Here is a 20,046-nt window from a genome sequence, read left to right on the forward strand (position 1 = left end):
TAAATATAAATGTGCCTTTATTATTGTATAAATCAAATTAAAATCTCTCTACTTATAAATATATATCAATGGAAACAATTGTTATTATTTATCATTTTTATAATTTACTGTGTGTCCTCGAAATCGAAGTTTGTGGTTTTTCACCTTCTAAACAAAAAAAACCTACAATTCCCATGAAGCCACATTCAGGAAGTGCGATCACTCTTTTGGCGGGAATTCAAAAGAACAAAGAGAGGTGAGTCCCAACTTTCTGTATGTCTTCTTTTTTTTTTTTTTTTTACAAGTTTTATGATGTTAACCTTTATGTCCTACTCTTAACTTTCCACCCTATCATGCTAAATTATGAAGAAAGTAAGCAACATTTTGAAATAATCACAAACATGTTTGATATATATACTAAAGTACTGTTTGTGTGCAAAGTTAGCTAACTATAGATGGCTGCCTCACAGAGCTATAGCTCATTTGGTTGACAAAATTCCACCCTGTTAAGTGCATGTTCCACCATGTTACAGTGTGGAACATGCACCTAACAGGGTGGAAAATCTATTACAAAATGTAAAGAAATGCATATTAATGCTGATATAAACATATTCAAATGTCATTTAAACTGTTCATGTAATTTACCAGTATGTATTAAAGGTTTACACTTTATAACTATAATAAGTTATTCAACATTTATTTGGCTTTTCTTGTCTTATCAATTGATCACACCCCCTTGTGTGTAATCAGTATGCATTTAAACAGTAATTGATCAATATTGTGTGGTCTATACAATTTACATGATAATATAAAGTTAAATTATGTATTTGTTAGGAAATGGCTCCAGCACTAAGTGCAGCAGAGATGCAGCATTGCTACAGAGAAAGGAGAGACGCTGATCCAGAAAGAAGAGCAGAGTATCTCAGGAAAGAGAGGGAGAAATGGCCTTGGAGCAGGATTACAGCCAGATATGCCTTGTTTTGTTTGAATTTTGACTCTGCTTTTATTGTCAAGCACTTTGTACTTCGTTTGAAAAGTGCTATATAAATAAAATGTATTATTATTATTATTATTTATAAGTCTCTAGTGAATTAAATAATAATAAATGAATGAATTAATGTGTTTAATGTTAATGTTAATGTGTGTTTAATAAAATCATTGTTGAAACTCACTGAGTCATTGTTGATAATTCCACCCTGTAAGTGTCCTTTCCACCCTGTTAGTCACTTTTTTCTTTTTTTTTTTAAATAACATAACAACCTTGTTAAATATTTTGCATGTTTTTATGTTAATTTGCAGAGCTGAAAGGGATTAACAGCATACATATGTTTTTTGAGCAAATTTGCTATTATTTACCCTTTTGGGTAAATCGGGTACAAAATTGTGATGGTCCTAAACAACGAACACACGTTCTACTTAACAATTCTTGTTTCATTATTATTCAAAGAAGAAAACAAACTTATATGATGGAATAAGGGACAGGGACAATAAGGTGTTATAAAAACTAAGTATTGTTAAATATTTACATAATTAACACTTTGTAGTACCTATGAATATGTCCCTAACAGGGTGGAACTCTCTCACAGTCCATGTCTGAACAATCCACCCATAATTATTATTATTTAAATGCTTAAGCTCTATCAATAAAAGCTCCTGAAGGTTAAACATGTCATTTACCTGATATAATAATAAAAACACAAAAAATGTATTCTTTTTTCCACAGAAGTTAGCACATTGAAAAGTCACCAACAGCCAGGAATGACTTTTCTATCGATTCTTCACAATACAAGTCCCCTGTTGTTTTAAAAGCTTTTATTGTGAAGCAGCAAAATAAGGAAATGTTGTTGAGTTTTCGAGCAGTAACTTCACACAACTTCTAACACGGCAGATAGCGAACATGAAACAGTAAAATAAAGCAGATCTCTAAAGTAAAAACAGGACGCAGGACAGAAACTAAACTCCAAACCACAGAGATTCAGTTAGAAGCTACAAAAGTACTGAGAGCTGAACACACACAGAGACTTTTAAAAACACCTTTCTCTGGTCTCCTGCAGACAGAGGTGAGTAGAGTCTTGCTACACACACGCTTGTTCGTGGGGGAGAACGGGGAACGTTGGGTGTTGGCTGCATTTGGCGAGACATCACCGCTACCTGCTTGAGGGCCGGCTGCCCGGCTTTTGGACCTACTCCTGAGAAGGTCCATCTCTGGTGTGGCTTGGCGTGGCACAGCGTGTCTAAACTGACAATGGAAACACAGATCGGCGCAGCATGGCTTCACTCGTTGTGGCCAAAAGTGACAATGGAAAAAGGGTATTTGTAAAGTAGGATTCATAAAGTCGTAGAAGGCGGGCCTTGAGACAGTGAGTGTGCGGGATAGCAGGCATAGCCATCACAGTGAGTACGTTTACATGGACAGTTTAATTCCACTTTTAATCTGAATGAAAGGCCATTCCGATTAAAAGTGGTCATGTAAACAGTCATTCCGACTGAAAAATGGTCATTCCGATTGAAAATTAAATCCGATTAAAGGGGGTGGTTTATTCCATTTGTCATTCCGAATGAAAGAATTTTGTGTGCATGTATACACTCATTCCTCTTTAAATTCATTCCGGTCTTTCTGCGCATGCTCGTTTCCTTGCCCTTCTGGCGCGATGACGTATATAGCGCGCATAGCAACGGGCTGCATAGCAACGGGCTGAGATAGAGCAGTCGGACTCGTAGCACTCACCGGTTTCCATTCACCACAGCACGGTCTTCTACCTCCCTTCTCCTCCTCAACAGACGAAGCATTAGCAGAACAAGGTTGTTGTCGTACTGCTGCTTCAAGAATATAAGCAAAACACGCCCGAAAAAGGCACTAAGAATGCCGGCGTCAAGCATCTTGTTATCCGGAGCGAGGACTACAGTGTTTTCTTCTGGTAAACGTAAATACGTAACATCCGCCCCGCCCCCTATCCAGTCAGAAACCTTCCCTGCCCCAAACCTTGCGCAGACCTGAATAAAGGCGATTGAACTGATCTCCCATGTAAACCCTCATTCGGAATGAATATTTCCCATGTAAACTACCTGGAAAAACTTTAATTCCGAATGATTTCATTCAGATTTATTTCATTCCGAAGGAGAAGCCATCATGTAACCGTAGCCAGTGTGAAGGAGTTTAAGGTGGTGGCCGTAGCTTTTGTTAGCTTTGCTTGAAAATCTTTAAGATGACAAGAAAAGTATGAAGTCATCTGACTGTCTTCTTAAGAGTAACAAGAAAAACTGAGAAAATGTTTTGTTTATTTTTTCTTTCTGTTTCAGGTTGTGACTGGTGGGATTTAAAGAGGGTGAGTGTAACTCCTGGATCTACTTTTTAAAGAACGCTGATGTTTCTCACATGAAAGACAACTACTGTTCTTCCCTTTTTTTATTTACATGCATCACTTTATTCACATTATATTTGACTCTGTTTGTTTCTGTTTGTCAAACCTCTGTCTTGTAACCAGGATATTTGCTGAGGCTACAGCACCAAGAGGAAGAATACTGCTGCCTTTGGATTTGCTCACCACTGATGGAAAACAAGTTATGCTGGCTAAGTTATGATCATGCTGTCACACACTGTGTTGGGTTGTTCATCAAATGATGTCTGGCTTTTTGTTTTGATCTGTGACGGCCTACATAATGTACCAACAAATTCTCTGTGTGCTTAAAGCTACAAAGATTCAAATGTGGTGTTAAAATTTATACTTTATTGCTTATATTGATTGCTGGATTGAGCCAAAGAGGGTGGGTGTTACTCCTAAATCTACCTTTCAAATAAATAAAGTTCTGTTTCTAAATTTTTTTATTACAACAATTGTTTAATTGAAGATTGAAGATGCAGCTGCATTTGGATTCAAGTCAATGTATTACTGACTGGAAAATAAAATTTGAATATGCCAACAACATGTGCTGGATTTCATAAAAATCAATTTTGGGCTTTTTGGCTCGATCTGAAACACAAAAATTGAAAAAAATACTTAAATATAATGTTGTAGTTGTTTGTTTTTTCACTGAACACATTAATATGGTGGATATTGGACTGTGATGCCTCAAAAAGGCCTCGCGTTAGCTTGTTAGCATGCCAGCAGATTTAGCTGACAATGTGTCAAGCTGTCATTTTAGAAATCATCAGATTTAAACATGTAAAATTAAATATGTGTTTTTAGATATACTGTTATTGACATCACTGACCTCTGATCACACCGGCCCAAACAGCAATTGTATAATTTGTCTCTAAATAATCAATTTTTTTTTTTTTAGAGAGGGTTATATATCAGTTGATCTGAGGTTTCATGGTAGACAAATGAATCATTGTCACAGGCCTTTCCCAGATTTTAAATGTTGAATTAATACAATAAATCAAAAAACCTGTGCTGCTCATTGAAGCACATAATGTGACAGTAAATGAATGGATGGATGAAGAGTATCATCATCGTTTTTGTGGATCCAGGAGCTTTGTGTGCGCTTAAGAAGAGGAAAAAGACGAGAATTGTTCTCGCATGTTTTTTCTCCTTTTCTGTGGGTGTGTCTGTGAACATGAAGCCTATTTGTTCATCTTTTCTTTTGGCTCCAGAGCAGCACCATGATGCCCGAGTGTTTACTCCACAAACATTTTCAGGAAATTCCCTCAACAATAATTAACTGGCTCTGATCTGGACTCGGCTCTCAGCTCTACTTTGTTATCGGGTGATTTCATTCCTGACAAAATGTGCATCAGATACCTTGGATTTATTATTCTTTTTTGGTTTCCTGGAGCGCTACATGGTGAGAATATCAAACACTTTAACATACGATCATTTGAATTTCTTAACAACAAATACAGTTACTGTTTAGTAATCGTCCTTATCGTTGTGTTTTAGCACAAAGTGCAGCACAGTCGTGTAGTGCTCCCAGACTGGATGGTGGTTTCTTTGCCCCAAAACAACAGACTTATTCTTACGGAACAAAGCTGAGCTATACCTGTGTTGAAGGACGTAAACCAGCAGTGAAGGGTTGGTGGGCAACAAGCACATGTCACAATGGAAAATGGTCTCCTGAACCACAGTGTATAGGTAAGTGTTCCTAAACATGTCTGCTGTTGTTTCCTTTTGTCCCCATGGTTGCAGCGTTGTTGTCAGTCTGTCGGATGAATTGTTATAACTTTGATGATCCTCTGACTTCTCATCTAACACCATCATTTAATTTCTCAAATAATTTGGTTATAACTAAAGGACAGAAAAAAAAAATAGATGGATAAAAATAATAGATACATACTTTCCTTCCAACAAGCTTATTATAAAATTATTATGTTTTTTTAGTTATCACGCAGCCCCAAAAACTTTTGTGCTCTCCGTGCCACCTGCTGCAGCAGTGCAACATGCAAAGGGCTGGGTGAAGGTGAAAATTTAGGTGCAGATTTGTGGTGATGTGTGTTCATGTTGTGATGCTCTGAACCATCAAGACATTTCCTGAGGTAAAGCTTTCACACGTGCCGATCTAAGGTTATATTCACCTTTTCATCCCCAGGTACCCTTTGGGGCTCCATGATAACTAAATACCTGCAAAACACTTTATATTTTCATCAGCTTCAGCAGGACTTCATGTTGAGTGCTAGCATCTATCCGTTTTATCCGCATATCTGGGGCCAGGTCAAAGGGACAGCAGGTTAAGCAAAGTACTACAAACATCCCTCTCCCCAGCAACGCTTTCCAGCTCCTCCTGGGGACCCCAAGGTGTTCCCAGGTCAGATAAGATATTACATCCCTCCAGCATGTTCTTTGTCTGCCCTGGGGCCTCCTACCAATGGGACATTCCTGGGACACCTCTAACGGGAGGCGCTCAGGAGGCATCCTGATCAGATGCCCAAACCACCTCAATTGACCCCTTTCGTCGTGAAGGAGCAGCAGCTCTACTCCGAACTCCCTCCGGATGTCCAAGCTCCTCACCCTATCTCTAAGGCTGAGCCCAGCCACCCCGCAGAGGAAACTCATTACTATCACTTCTGTCCATGATCTCATTCTTTCGGTCATTTCCCAAAACTTATGACCCTAGGTGAGGGTTGGGACGTAAATGGACCAGTAAATCAAGAGCTTTGCCCTTCTGGCTTAGCTCCATCTACACCACAACAGTCCGGCGCAGCGCCTGCAATACTGCAGATGTTGTGCCAAACCATATATACATCGTAAGCTCCATTCTACCCTCGCTCATGAACAAGACCCAGAGGTACTTGAACTCCTTCACTTGAGGCAGTAACTCTCTCCCTCACAGAGTGGGTAGACTTGAAGGTGCTGACCCCAGTGCATGCTGGAGGTCACAGTGTGATGAAGCCAACAGAACTACATCGTCTGCAAAGATGTAATTCTGAGGTCCCCAAACCGGACCCCTTCCTCCCCCAGGCTGTGCCTTGAGATCCTGTCCATGACTATCACAAACAGAATCAGTGACAAGGTGCAACCCTTGTCCCTTGTCACCTTGCCCTGATTTTAAGGCAGCAGAGCATCAGTGAATCTTTGGAGATAACATTCACGCAAATAATGGCCTTCTAGAAAACCATGGTAAAATATATGTCTGTTTCTTTTTTCCTCTCAGATGAAAAAGCCTGCCTGCCACCAGATATACCCAATGCAAAATACATAGAAAACCGGAGTGGTTGGTATAGGGATGGACACAAAATCAGGATAACATGTGATGAAGGATATGAACCTAAATACAGACATGTCACAGCCAAATGTGATGGTGGAACATGGACGTCTCTACCGGTCTGTGAGAGTAAGTCTGATGTTCTGTACAAACAAGCTGTAAAACAAAGACAAGTTATTCTTACGTTTAAGTTCTCACCAGCTAACTGAGCCAAGCAAGTAACCACTCATCTGAGCTCCTTTATTAACTCTTCTTTTTCATGACTAATATACCAATTTTCACAGAAAGTATTAATGCATGTGGCGAGCCCCCTAAAATCCCCCATGCAGTCATCATTCATCAGGAATACCAGGAGGTATTTGCTGCAGATTCAGAGGTGCAGTATGAATGTGAAGATGGATATACTGTAGAGGAAGCAAACACCACAAAGTCCATCTTTTGCATCTATGGCAACTGGACTGAAGGCCCAACATGCAGTAAGTGGACAATGTGCTAAGACATGCAGCGATAAAGATGCTTTTTTTATTATTATTACCAGATACTGGACAAAGTGAAACTAACTTATGTGTCTTTATCTGCTCTGTATCTCACAGAATCTTCTAGCACCTCTGGCTCGAATGAGAGAACCAGTAGACCTCAAATCACAACAGGTGACTCATTCAGATTCATCACATGTATCAGACTTAGTTTATGTTACTCAATGCGACTTCTTAAATACTTCTTCCCATGCTGACCAGTTACTGTAATGAAACAGCCTTTGGAGATTATCCAGTTGTGATCACCATTTCACTGAGATACTATGACAGCAATAAATAACCTCTTTTATTTTGTGGTATTTCAGTCGACCACTGTGGAGCATACCCGAACGTTCCAAACGGTGATGTCGTGGAAAGGTATCGAACGTATATAAAGTTCCAATGTAATGCTTTTTACACACAAGTCGGTTTAGGCACCGTGGTGTGTTACAGTGATGGGACTTGGTCACAACTACCCATCTGCAAAGGTATAAACAAGTCAATACCAGTATTCTTCATTTCAAAGGTTTATGAAAGATGTTGCCCAAATAATGATACACATGTGTTTTTCTGGTAATTTTGTACAGAGGCGTTCTGCGTCCTGGATCCTGCTGAACATGTTGGGGCCAATTTTAGACTATCTGGAGTTGAGTATTTAAAGGAAGGAGAGGAGAAACATATTCCGTGTATTCAGCAGGATTACAGCAGCCGTGTTCAGTGCACTAATGGAAAAATACATTTCACCCAGTGTAAGTGTGTAATTTAGTTCTTTACATTTTAATTTGCTTTTAAATTTTTTTAATTTCAGCCTGTTTTATGGTCAGATAACATAAATGAATATTCACTTTTTAAGTGGGATTAAAGAAGAATTATTATGATAGAAAAGAACAGAAAGATAAATTGATACAACATAAGGAAACTAAAGCTTAAGTATTCAAAGGATAAGCCCGACTTAACCAGTTTTGTTTTGTAATATATCTCAAGAAAAGAACAAAAACTAACCATGAATAAATACAAATATACATACATACATATTATATATTAGGGATGCGTGTGATTAGTTGTCTAAACTATTAAATGTCCGCCCCCTCGCTAGTCGGCACCGGAAATATTAGTCAGTTAAACCAATTAGTGTTGTATTCATGTTTAATGCCCTCTATACACTGTGCGATTTTCGCAATCTTATAAGACCATTGCATGACACACTGTGAGACGTGGATCTAATAAACTTTGGTACCAAGTCAAGTTTGATGTGTGCAGATTGTACAATTGCCGTTTACTACTGAATCGCAGGTTACGACGTACGTCAATATGCAACATCATCAGCGTGCACCGCATCAGCCTACGTCATCCATCTGCGCCACCATAGGTAGCTTGCTCACCTGGAAGTTACAGTTCCTCCACAATTTCCTTCCATGCAGCGTCTTTTTCTCGCGGTCATGATAGCAGCTGGAGGAAACACCAAATAAACAAGGCTGTTGCTGCCACAGCGCCACCAATCTTTCCTCTTTCTGGTAGTTCCATGGCAAGCGATCATTTGTTTGGGTTTAGGGCTGGTGTCGCGGTTACCATTGTGTCATTTCGTGCTGCATTTCTATTGGTTGATTAGTAGACGTAGGTCGTAGCAGCTGTCACACTGTGAGATAGTCATCCTAAATTTCTGACACCATCAGAATTTTATCTCAGGTTATCTTTGGTAGCAAGACATTGACAACGGCTGTCCTTGAACCTGTCTCAGTGCGACGTAAGACCACCGTTTTAGAGCCACGACCAAAGATATCGCCAAGTTTTTCCCACGATGGCCATCTTTTGTCTGGGACAGCCCAGAATCGCACAGTGTATACCGGCCATTAGGCTGCTTAACTGTCATCCAGTGACAAATACAAATGTCTTTTACACACAAGTTGGACCAGAGACCATGGAGTGTTACAGTGATGGGACTTGGTCACAGCCACCCATCTACAGAGATATAAACAGGTCAAATACCAATATTTTTAGTTCTTAAACTCTATGAAAGATGTTCCCTAAATAATTGTACATGCTTTTAGGCAGAGAAAATGAACCAGCTGCTGGAAAGGGTGGTTCTGCAACAGCTGGGGGAAACACCACATCTGCTGGCAGCAGGACACGTCCTGCAGGTGGAGGTAGGTCATGGACCTTTTGGCATTTACTTTACAGTTAACAGTCTTTAATTTTTACGACGGAGTATTAGGGCCACATTAAAGAAAAAAAATTGGAGAATAAAGTCGAAATATTACAAGAAAAAACTCGTAGTATTTCGAGAATAAAGTCATAATATTACGAGAATAAAGTCGTAGTTTTTAAGGAAATAACCAACAACAAACAGAATATCAGATTGTCTTTCATGCTGTTGTAAGTAGCCTACTTAATTAGGTTCGGGAACCGGCAGCGTGCCGGTTCTGTGTCAGTCGAAACTCCGGGCCCAGCTCTGCCACTGATTGGCCAGTCTGACATCCTTCATAATACATATAGAACGTTAGTGAAACACATAGGCCTAACAGAAACATGCTTTCGTTTGGGGACAAGTTAGTGGTCACGTTACTCGTTCCACAGGCGAAGGACTCCGGACACATAGCCTACAGTAAATACACCGGTTGTTAGTAACTTTTAACATACATGAGTCTTTGTGACTCTTTACTCTTGTCCCCTAACTAACGCTTGATTCTGTTTCACTAACGATATTTTCACCCCATTAAGTCACATCCCGTTATTTCCTCTGTAAACCTAACATTACAGCAGCCTACAAGCATGCTGTGTCAATAAATCAGCTCAGACACTGTTAGAAATGTAGTATTTAGCCTAATAACATCATGCTACAGCAGTAATAACGTCAGCTTTAGTCAAATGGCTCTAGCTCTCCCGCTAAATGTCATAAACTCTGGACACATGTTCCCTGTATGTTGACATGATAATGGCCGCGTTTCCCAGATCGCTCTTAGCTTAAGAAGATCTTTCACTAAGGAGGAGTTGTAAGATCGAGCTGACCCACTCTTAACACTCTTCTTAGCCACCAAACGCTCACAGATCCAGCCGCAGCAGGCACATTAATATTACACTAGCCTAAGCAAGGAGATGTTGAAACAGTGATGGGGACAGTGATGAAGTGGTGGGTGATCGATGTGCCTGACATCGATTAATTTAGAGTTTCAGCACCGCGGTAGTGGCCAGCTCCTGTTAAGATATAAACAGAATGAAAGCGGACAAGGTCATTACAGAACTTGTCTTGAGAAATCAGAGATTAAATGCATTTTCAATAGAGGCAACTTTTTAAATTAGGCTATTGCTTTCTTTTCACTTTGTGCATCCATTTAAGATTTTACTTGAGATCGCTCTTTAAGAAACTCTTAACAGGAGCTGGCCACTACTGCGGTGCTGAAACTAAATCAATCGATGTCAGGCACATCGATCACCCACCACTTCATCAGCCATAAGTCACACACAGCCTACTTATTTTTCGTCTTATTATTTTTCTTCCGCCAGATTTTGGTGCGTAACTTCTGCCACAGCTCTGAGCGCACACAGGGTGCTTAGGCTAGTGTAATATTAATGTGCCTGCTGTGGCACGGCGCCAGGATTTTTTCTCTCCCGGGGCTAAGGGGGAGCTTGACCGATACGTGGGGGTGCTAAGAAAATAATTGATTTTCATGACTTCAGTTACTTTATAAGAAGGTTCTTGTTTTTTCAATAAAAGCAGCTATGATAGGCTACACAGCACAAGCATGTTCAATACAAAAGTGGTTTTAACTGAATTTGGCCAAAGAATATCCAACAAAGTAGTTAAGCCTAATACAAGTGACCACAAGGCAATGGCAAAAATGTTTCACGTGCAAAGGTGACAGATTCAGAACCGGACAGCGCCCATGCGCCTGCCAATAACCAGACAATACATCCAAAATGCGACAGCAAGTGTATTTATTCCATATGCATAATTGATATGAATATTCCAGCCATTTGTAATCCTCATACCATCTACGATTGAAGTAGCGATCCTGCTGTCCAACTTTCGTGGCTGGATAACGCCGAAGAAGAGGCCGCCTTGGTTTATCAACAGGTGACTAGCTTAAATCAGAGGGAGCTGTGTCTGTGTCAGCAGTGCAGCTAACAGGGCTGTAGAGCAGCTAGCAGCGATGGACTGCTCTGGAACTCCTTCAGGTCCTGGCTCACGAGTTCCTCTCTCAGATTCATTTTTCGAAACTCCCTCTTCTTCTTTGTCCCACTGGGAGACTGAGACTGGGTCTTGGTCTTCATTTTCACTAACGTTCTATATGTATTATGAAGGATGTCAGACTGGCCAATCAGTGGCAGAGCTGGGCCCGGAGTTTCGACTGACACAGAACCGGCACGCTGCCGGTTCCCGAACCTAATTAAGTAGGCTACTTACAACAGCATGAAAGACAATCTGATATTCTGTTTGTTGTTGGTTATTTCCTTAAAAACTACGACTTTATTCTCGTAATATTATGACTTTATTCTCGAAATACTACGAGTTTTTTCTTGTAATATTTCGACTTTATTCTCGAAATCTCTGATTTTTTTTTTCTTCAGTGTGGCCCTAATACTCCGTCGTAAATTTTCTAAAAGTAGTAATGATGAATTGTTTAAATGTTACTCTGAATTAGAAATAAAGTGATGCCAAAGAACACCCCAAAGTGATACTAACTGTGTGTTCTGTCCTGTATATCAACCTTTATATGCTCTGCATCTCACAGGATCCTCTTCCACCTCGGGCTCAAATGACAGGCGACCTCGACTCATACCAGGTGAATCATTCAGATTCATATCTTTTACATCACATGTATCAGACTTGATTTATTTATTTGGTTTAACTTTTCAAATACTTTCTACCTTTCTGACCGGTTTAACACTGTAATGAATGTTACCTCTTTTTTAAATTCCAGTCGACAACTGTGGAGCATCCCCAAACATTTCAAACGCTGAGGTGAAAAAGTATCGAATGTTTTTGAAATACCAATGTAAAGCCTTTCACACACTCGTTGGTTCAGACACCGTGGTGTGTTACAGTGATAGGATTTGGTCACTACTACCCCTCTGCAAAGGTATAAACAAGTCAGTGCCACAATTTGTCATTCTGAAAGTCTATTGAAGATGTTTCCCAAATAACTATACATACTATTTCCTTTCTGTGTTTTTTTGTGCAGAGGCACACTGTACCTTAGATCCTGCTCAGTATGTTCGGTTCTTTATTCAAGTATCTGGAGCTAAATTTCTAAGGGAAGGAGAGCAGAAGTATTTTCCATGTGTTTGGCGAGATTACAGCAGCCGTTTTCAGTGCACTAATGGAAGAATAACTTTTACAGCATGTAAGTATATAAGTAAGATCTTAACATTTTAGTTTGTCACAATACTTTTAGTTTCAGCATTTTTATTGTCAGATAAAATATGTTAATATTAACTCTCCATGATCTAAAGTGATTCAGATCTAAATCACTTAAAGTGAGACAGTTTGAAGAAGAATACTGAAGGAAAACAAACATATTAAATCCATACACCATATTATTTAAAGAATAAGCCTGACATTAGGTTTTGTGTTGTCAATAAAAGAACCAGGATTTGCCTGTGGACAGCCTGATATATAGCCTGTGTAATAAAGCAGAACAGATTTTCCTCAGTCGGTTCAGCCATGCAGAACTTCAAAATAACAAAAATGTGTGTGAATATAACAACTGAAATATTCACTGCTGTTCTGTTATTGGATTATTTTTAGGTTGTTCTACTTATGACCATCAGCGGGTGAGTGTTCGTCTTTGATTTACTTTTCAAAGAATTACGTTGTAATAAAATGTAACCTTATTTTGATCAGTTTTATGGTCATTAATTACATGTTAACATCATTGCTTATTTTTTGTGTTGTAATCAGGGAGTTTGCTGGTAAAGCACAGCAGAGGAATCACTGCTGGACTGACAACTAAAGCCAAGTTGGAAATTTCCTCCGTCCTCCAAATTCCTCCACCAGAGAACAACTACACCCATTTTTTTCCTTTCTGTTTACTTTTTTATTGAAGATTCATACACACAATTTTGGAGCTGATTGTTCTTTAACAGTCAGTTTAATGACACGATCAATACTTTGAAAAAAAATAAAGTTTATATGACCTACAGTCATCTGAATAAAATCTTAACTGAGATCTGTGTATTATTTTGTCTACAGTTTGTTTAGTACAGCCCTTTTACTAAGTATGGATATAGCAGAAAGGAAATGTTTATCTTATACAAATGTACTTGAGACAGTATCACTGGCGAGTTCGCAGACACATGGGCTGGCAGATTCACAAAGTTCACTGTCTGTGTCAGTGCTTCATTGACTCTTTGTCTGGCAAGTTAGCAGCTGATTTTTAAATGCTACAGGAGGAGCTGTGGATGCGTCACCAACACTGATCCTGATTCAGAACAATTCCTGAAGGTTCATTTACTTGATGTACGGGGGCACACAGCTGGCATTAGCAACATGTGCATATAATGACTGCTTCCCCAAATAAACTGTACACATCAGTGGCAATATCATAAACCTGGCATGGCGCACATTATTAGATTCACCATGCGTGATATGTCGAGGACCGTAGGAACTTTAAGCATCAGACGATAATTTCTGTTTTTACAGTTTTTGGCTATGATCAATTTGCCAATTTTTAAAGAACACATGCCTTTTAAACCTGCCAGCGGGATCTGGTTCAGAGGGTATTTAACATAAATACAACATACAATCATTTAATGTTGTATGTCCCTCCTCTAAGCCAAAATACAAACACAAGTCCCTCCTTAAAAATTATTGGACATGCATCTGTAGAGCCATGCTGCTAACATGGCTAAAAAGGAATATTACAGGAGTTTATGCCACGTTGTGAAAATTAAACAGATGTAAAGTTTTGTTATAATGATTGTACTATAGTGTTATTTGTGACTGCAAATGTGGTGACTGTGTGGATGAAATGTGGTGACTACTTGACTTTAAAAATGTGAATTCAACTTAAATTCCTCCTTTGCAGCAGATAATTATTTTACTGCTCAAACGTCCCTTTAGACATGTTGTATAACATCTAGAAATACTCTGCTGTAAATAATCATTTGTGTCTGATAGTGTTCTTCTACACAAACTTCAATTAAATAGTTAAAAATTCTTAACATGGCACCGACTCCTTCTTCCAGAATTGATGAATGTTATTGAAATGTGTATTCCCAGTATTCTTGTACGATGTTGCAGCTATGGACTTCTCATAAATACAATAAACGAACTACATGATAAAATGTTGTTGTTATCTGAAGATATTTGTTTAGTAAAAGAACAAGTAAGATATTTGTAAGAATGCAACTTGAGTTCAGTTTCACACTCCAGGAGCAACTGTACATGAGATGATTCAATGTGCAGGTTTACTGAATATAAAATGTAACAGACCTTTAATGACTCTGAGCAGCTCTGACTATGTGTCAAGCTGGATAAATAATTGAATCAGACACAACACTGACCTCTGATCACACACGTCGAAAAAGCAATTGTGAAATTTGTCTGTAAATAATCCATTTTTGCAGAGACTTTTATATATCAGTTGATCTGAGGTTTCCTGGTCGTTCTCGACAAATGAATCATTGTCACAGGCCTTTCCCAGATTTTAAATGTTGAATTCATACAATAAATCCAAAAAACCTGTGCTGCTCTTTGAAGCACATAATGTGACAGTAAATGAATGGATGAAATCAACAGTATCATCTGAGGTCAAAGAGCAACACCGAACAGGAAACTATAAAATAATGTTTGTAAGAAGCCTCGTTTCAACAAGATACTGATGTAAATCTGCAGTGATCCAAACTGTTTCTTTCTCATTTAATGAATCATTTGCATTTCTCAAGTAAATCTGCCTGAAATGTTTTTGTGGATCCAGGAGCTTTGTGTGCGCTTAAGAAGAGGAAAAAGGCGAGAATCTTTTTCGCATGTTTTTTCTCCTTTTCTGTGGGTGTGTCTGTGAACATGAAGCCTATTTGTCCATCTTTTCTTTTGGCTCCAGAGCAGCACCATGATGCCCGAGTGTTTACTCCACAAACATTTTCGGGAAATTCCCTCAACAATAATTAACTGGCTCTGATCTGGACTCGGCTCTCAGCTCTACTTTGTTATCGGGTGATTTCATTCCTGACAAAATGTGCGTCAGATACCTTGGATTTATTCTTCTGATTTGGTTTCCTGGAGCGCTACATGGTGAGAATATCAAACACTTTAACATACGATCATTTGAATTTCTTAACAACAAATACAGTTACTGTTTAGTAATCGTCCTTATCATTGTGTTTTAGCACAAAGTGCAGCACAGTCGTGTAGTGCTCCCAGACTGGATGGTGGTTTCTTTGCCCCAAAACAACAGACTTATTCTTACGGAACAAAGCTGAGCTATACCTGTGTTGAAGGACGTAAACCAGCAGTGAAGGGTTGGTGGGCAACAAGCACATGTCACAATGGAAAATGGTCTCCTGAACCACAGTGTATAGGTAAGTGTTCCTAAACATGTCTACTGTTGCTTCCTTTTGTCCCCATGGTTGCAGCGTTGTTGTCAGTCTGTCGGATGAATTGTTATAACTTTGATGATCCTCTGACTTCTCATCTAACACCATCATTTAATTTCTCAAATAATTTGGTTATAACTAAAGGAGAGAAAAAAATAGATGGATAAAAATAATAGATACATACTTTCCTTCCAACAAGCTTATTATAAAATTATTATGTTTTTTTAGTTATCACGCAGCCCCAAAAACTTTTGTGCTCTCCGTGCCACCTGCTGCAGCAGTGCAACATGCAAAGGGCTGGGTGAAGGTGAAAATTTAGGTGCAGATTTGTGGTGATGTGTGTTCATGTTGTGATGCTCTGAACCATCAAGACATTTCCTGAGGTAAAGCTTTCACATGTGCCGATCTAAGGTTATATTCATCTTTTCATCCCCAGGTACCCTTTGGGGCTCCATGATAACTAAATACCTGCAAAACACTTTATATTTTCATCAGCTTCAGCAGGACTTCATGTTGAGTGCTAGCATCTATCCGTTTTATCCACATATCTGGGGCCAGGTCAAAGGGACAGCAGGTTAAGCAAAGTACTACAAACATCCCTCTCCCCAGCAACGCACTATCACTTCTGTCCATGATCTCATTCTTTCGGTCATTTCCCAAAACTTATGACCCTAGGTGAGGGTTGGGACGTAAATGGACCAGTAAATCAAGAGCTTTGCCCTTCTGGCTTAGCTCCATCTACACCACAACAGTCCGGCGCAGCGCCTGCATCACTGCAGATGTTGTGCCAAACCATATATACATCGTAAGCTCCATTCTACCCTCGCTCATGAACAAGACCCAGAGGTACTTGAACTCCTTCACTTGAGGCAGTAACTCTCTCCCTCACAGAGTGGGTAGACTTGAAGGTGCTGACCCCAGTGCATGCTGGAGGTCACAGTGTGATGAAGCCAACAGAACTACATCGTCTGCAAAGATGTAATTCTGAGGTCCCCAAACCGGACCCCTTCCTCCCCCAGGCTGTGCCTTGAGATCCTGTCCATGACTATCACAAACAGAATCAGTGACAAGGTGCAACCCTTGTCCCTTGTCACCTTGCCCTGATTTTAAGGCAGCAGAGCATCAGTGAATCTTTGGAGATAACATTCACGCAAATAATGGCCTTCTAGAAAACCATGGTAAAATATATGTCTGTTTCTTTTTTCCTCTCAGATGAAAAAGCCTGCCTGCCACCAGATATACCCAATGCAAAATACACAGGAAACCGGAGTGGTTGGTATAGGGATGGACAAATAATCAGGATAACATGTGATGAAGGATATGAACCTAAATACAGACATGTCACAGCCAAATGTAATGGCGGAACATGGACGTCTCTGCCGGTCTGTGAGAGTAAGTCTGATGTTCTGTACAAACAAGCTGTAAAACAAAGACAAGTTATTCTTACGTTTAAGTTCTCACCAGCTAACTGAGCCAAGCAAGTAACCACTCATCTGAGCTCCTTTATTAACTCTTCTTTTTCATGACTAATATACCAATTTTAACAGAAAGTATTAATGCATGTGGCGAGCCCCCTAAAATCCCCCATGCAGTCATCATTCATCAGGAATACCAGGAGGTATTTGCTGCAGTTTCAGAGGTGCAGTATGAATGTGAAGATGGATATACTGTAGAGGAAGCAGACACCACAAAGTCCATCTTTTGCATCTATGGCAACTGGACTGAAGGCCCAACATGCAGTAAGTGGACAATGTGCTAAGACATGCAGCGATAAAGATGCTTTTTTTTATTATTATTACCAGATACTGGACAAAGTGAAACTAACTTATGTGTCTTTATCTGCTCTGTATCTCACAGAATCTTCTAGCACCTCTGGCTCGAATGAGAGAAACAGTAGACCTCAAATCACAACAGGTGACTCATTCAGATTCATCACATGTATCAGACTTAGTTTATGTTACTCAATGCAACTTCTTAAATACTTCTTCCCATGCTGACCAGTTACTGTAATGAAACAGCCTTTGGAGATTATCCAGTTGTGATCACCATTTCACTGAGATACTATGACAGCAATAAATAACCTCTTTTATTTTGTGGTATTTCAGTCGACCACTGTGGAGCATACCCGAACGTTCCAAACGGTGATGTCGTGGAAAGGTATCGAACGTATATAAAGTTCCAATGTAATGCTTTTTACACACAAGTCGGTTTAGGCACCGTGGTGTGTTACAGTGATGGGACTTGGTCACAACTACCCATCTGCAAAGGTATAAACAAGTCAATACCAGTATTCTTCATTTCAAAGGTTTATGAAAGATGTTGCCCAAATAATGATACACATGTGTTTTTCTGGTAATTTTGTACAGAGGCGTTCTGCGTCCTGGATCCTGCTGAACATGTTGGGGCCAATTTTAGACTATCTGGAGTTGAGTATTTAAAGGAAGGAGAGGAGAAACATATTCCGTGTATTCAGCAGGATTACAGCAGCCGTGTTCAGTGCACTAATGGAAAAATACATTTCACCCAGTGTAAGTGTGTAATTTAGTTCTTTACATTTTAATTTGCCACTATGCTTTAATTTCAGCCGATTCATTTTGAAATAATGTACACAAAATTTAGAAGTAATGGGAAACAAATGAGGAACTAACTATTTAAGTACCTCACAATCAAATGTCATAATTGTTAATCATTAGTTAATGATTGATTAATTGGCAGCACAGTGGTGCAGTGGTTAGCATTGTCACCTCACAGGAGGAGGGTTCCTGGTTCGAGCCCAAGGTGGGGGAGCCCCTCCAGGTGGAGTCTGCATGTTCTCCCCTTGTCAGTGTGGGTTTTCTCTGTTTACTCTGGCTTCCTCCCACAATCCAAAGACATGCAGGTTCAGGGCTGCCCCTTACCAAATTGGGGCCCTAAGCGAAATTTTATTTGGAGTGATATTTCAAACTTTGCATTCAAGTTTAGTTCCCTCTGTCAACAAATGTATCAGTTACACACTCATTTCAATCAGTATTTCTCTCCTCAAAAGCTGACTGTTATGAATTAAATTCACCAACAGATGGCGACATTTACCTCCAAAAAGGAGTTGAAAACTTATATTAATAACATATATTGATAGGCTATAAACTTTAGCCAATATATTATATAAAGGCTAAAGTTTATAGCCTATCAATATATACGACCACCAACTGGTCATTTTACTACTCCTTTTCATCAGAGGTGAATGCATAGGGCGTTAACAAGACATTCAAGAAATGTTAATCAGGGCCGCTGGAAGAAAAAAATTTCTCCAGTCTAGACAGAGACTGGAGACAGAAATTCCTATCTAATGAGTAGCAGCTTAGGTGTTTGTGCGACAAAGTTTTATTTCAACAACACCCACCTTCAACGTGAAGCACGAGCTTCCTCTCGTTTTGCCTTTTTTTCCCCTCTTGCTCGCTCCTGACTGTCTTTTGGACGACATGTCGACAACTCTTCACCTGCTGCAGCTCTGCAAGTGCCTGCCGGCGCACCCCTCTGATTGGTCAGATGTCGAGTGCTGTCAATCATTGCAGCGACGCATGCACGGTCATATTACAGGTCTCTGCTCTCCTTCCTCGAGCTGATTCTACGCGCGTCTCACGGTAGCGCATATGCGCATCCATTGCGCAAATGTGTCCCCTTGCGCAAAATGTGGCCCCCTATGGAAGATGAGGCTCTATGCACAGTGCGTGTTCTGCGTTTAGGGAGGGGCGGCCCTGTGTACCCCCCTCATGGCAACAGTACTCCCCAGTGGCAGTGGCCCCCAGCAGGATAATGCACCAACCATGTCACACTGCAAACATTTCTCAGGAATGGCCCAGTGAATGTGACAAAGACCTCAAAGTGTCAACCTGGCCTCCAAATTCTACAGATCCCAATCTGAATGAGCATCTGTGGCACGTGCCATTAACCCACCTCACAACCCACTGGACTAAATGGATCTGCCGCTAACGCACTGGTGCCAGACACCGCAGGACACTCCCAGAGATCCTGTGTCCATGCCTCGACAGGTCAGAGCCAAGTCCGATCCAAGGAGGCCCCACCTTGGATTATCGGTACATCTGGGGTACCAGCACATCACAAGAATCCTTGAGCAGATTGGGACCTGGGAAATTTAGATGTCAGGTTGACACCTTGAGCTTTTTGTCACGCTCCACAGGCCATTTCTAAACAGTTGTTGTAGTGTGGCAGGCTGTTTTTTTCTGCTGGGGGGCCACTGCCATTGGGGAGTACTGTTGCCACGAGGGGGGGTACTTGGTCTGCAACAGTGTTTGACTGGGTGGAACATGTCAGGTGGTGACACATGAATGCCAGAACCAAAGATTTCCCAGCACAACAATGCATTGGAACAAAATAATCAAAT

General features: G+C 40.1%; 2 protein-coding genes across 4 annotated transcripts in view; both read left to right on the plus strand.

The window, feature by feature from the left end:
- The window catches only part of LOC144465050 (complement factor H-like), a 33,591-nt gene extending 20,295 nt beyond the window's left edge, over positions 1-13,296 (plus strand). Inside the window, exons 26-40 of the mRNA XM_078172853.1 lie at positions 180-235; positions 814-1,017; positions 4,638-4,764; positions 4,860-5,051; positions 6,568-6,747; positions 6,903-7,094; positions 7,212-7,268; positions 7,460-7,621; positions 7,721-7,882; positions 9,182-9,277; positions 11,864-11,914; positions 12,053-12,211; positions 12,314-12,475; positions 12,880-12,905; positions 13,033-13,296. Coding sequence (XP_078028979.1) covers positions 180-235; positions 814-1,017; positions 4,638-4,764; positions 4,860-5,051; positions 6,568-6,747; positions 6,903-7,094; positions 7,212-7,268; positions 7,460-7,621; positions 7,721-7,882; positions 9,182-9,277; positions 11,864-11,914; positions 12,053-12,211; positions 12,314-12,475; positions 12,880-12,905; positions 13,033-13,047 — 1,841 coding nt within the window. The 3' untranslated portion in view covers positions 13,048-13,296. The remainder of the gene's footprint in view (positions 1-179; positions 236-813; positions 1,018-4,637; positions 4,765-4,859; positions 5,052-6,567; positions 6,748-6,902; positions 7,095-7,211; positions 7,269-7,459; positions 7,622-7,720; positions 7,883-9,181; positions 9,278-11,863; positions 11,915-12,052; positions 12,212-12,313; positions 12,476-12,879; positions 12,906-13,032) is intronic.
- A 1,877-nt stretch (positions 13,297-15,173) lies between these two features.
- The window catches only part of LOC117249459 (complement factor H-related protein 1-like), a 51,617-nt gene continuing 46,744 nt past the window's right edge, over positions 15,174-20,046 (plus strand). The window contains exons 1-7 of one of the 3 annotated variants that reach the window (XM_033650028.2): positions 15,174-15,363; positions 15,459-15,650; positions 16,878-17,057; positions 17,213-17,404; positions 17,523-17,579; positions 17,771-17,932; positions 18,032-18,193. In XM_033650028.2, coding sequence (XP_033505919.2) covers positions 15,306-15,363; positions 15,459-15,650; positions 16,878-17,057; positions 17,213-17,404; positions 17,523-17,579; positions 17,771-17,932; positions 18,032-18,193 — 1,003 coding nt within the window. In that variant the 5' untranslated portion in view covers positions 15,174-15,305. The remainder of the gene's footprint in view (positions 15,364-15,458; positions 15,651-16,877; positions 17,058-17,212; positions 17,405-17,522; positions 17,580-17,770; positions 17,933-18,031; positions 18,194-20,046) is intronic. The other 2 variants (XM_078173180.1, XM_078173182.1) reach the window with 2 other exon arrangements.

This window comes from Epinephelus lanceolatus, chromosome 12 (assembly GCF_041903045.1).
Source record: "Epinephelus lanceolatus isolate andai-2023 chromosome 12, ASM4190304v1, whole genome shotgun sequence".
Taxonomy (NCBI): Eukaryota; Metazoa; Chordata; class Actinopteri; order Perciformes; family Serranidae; genus Epinephelus; species Epinephelus lanceolatus.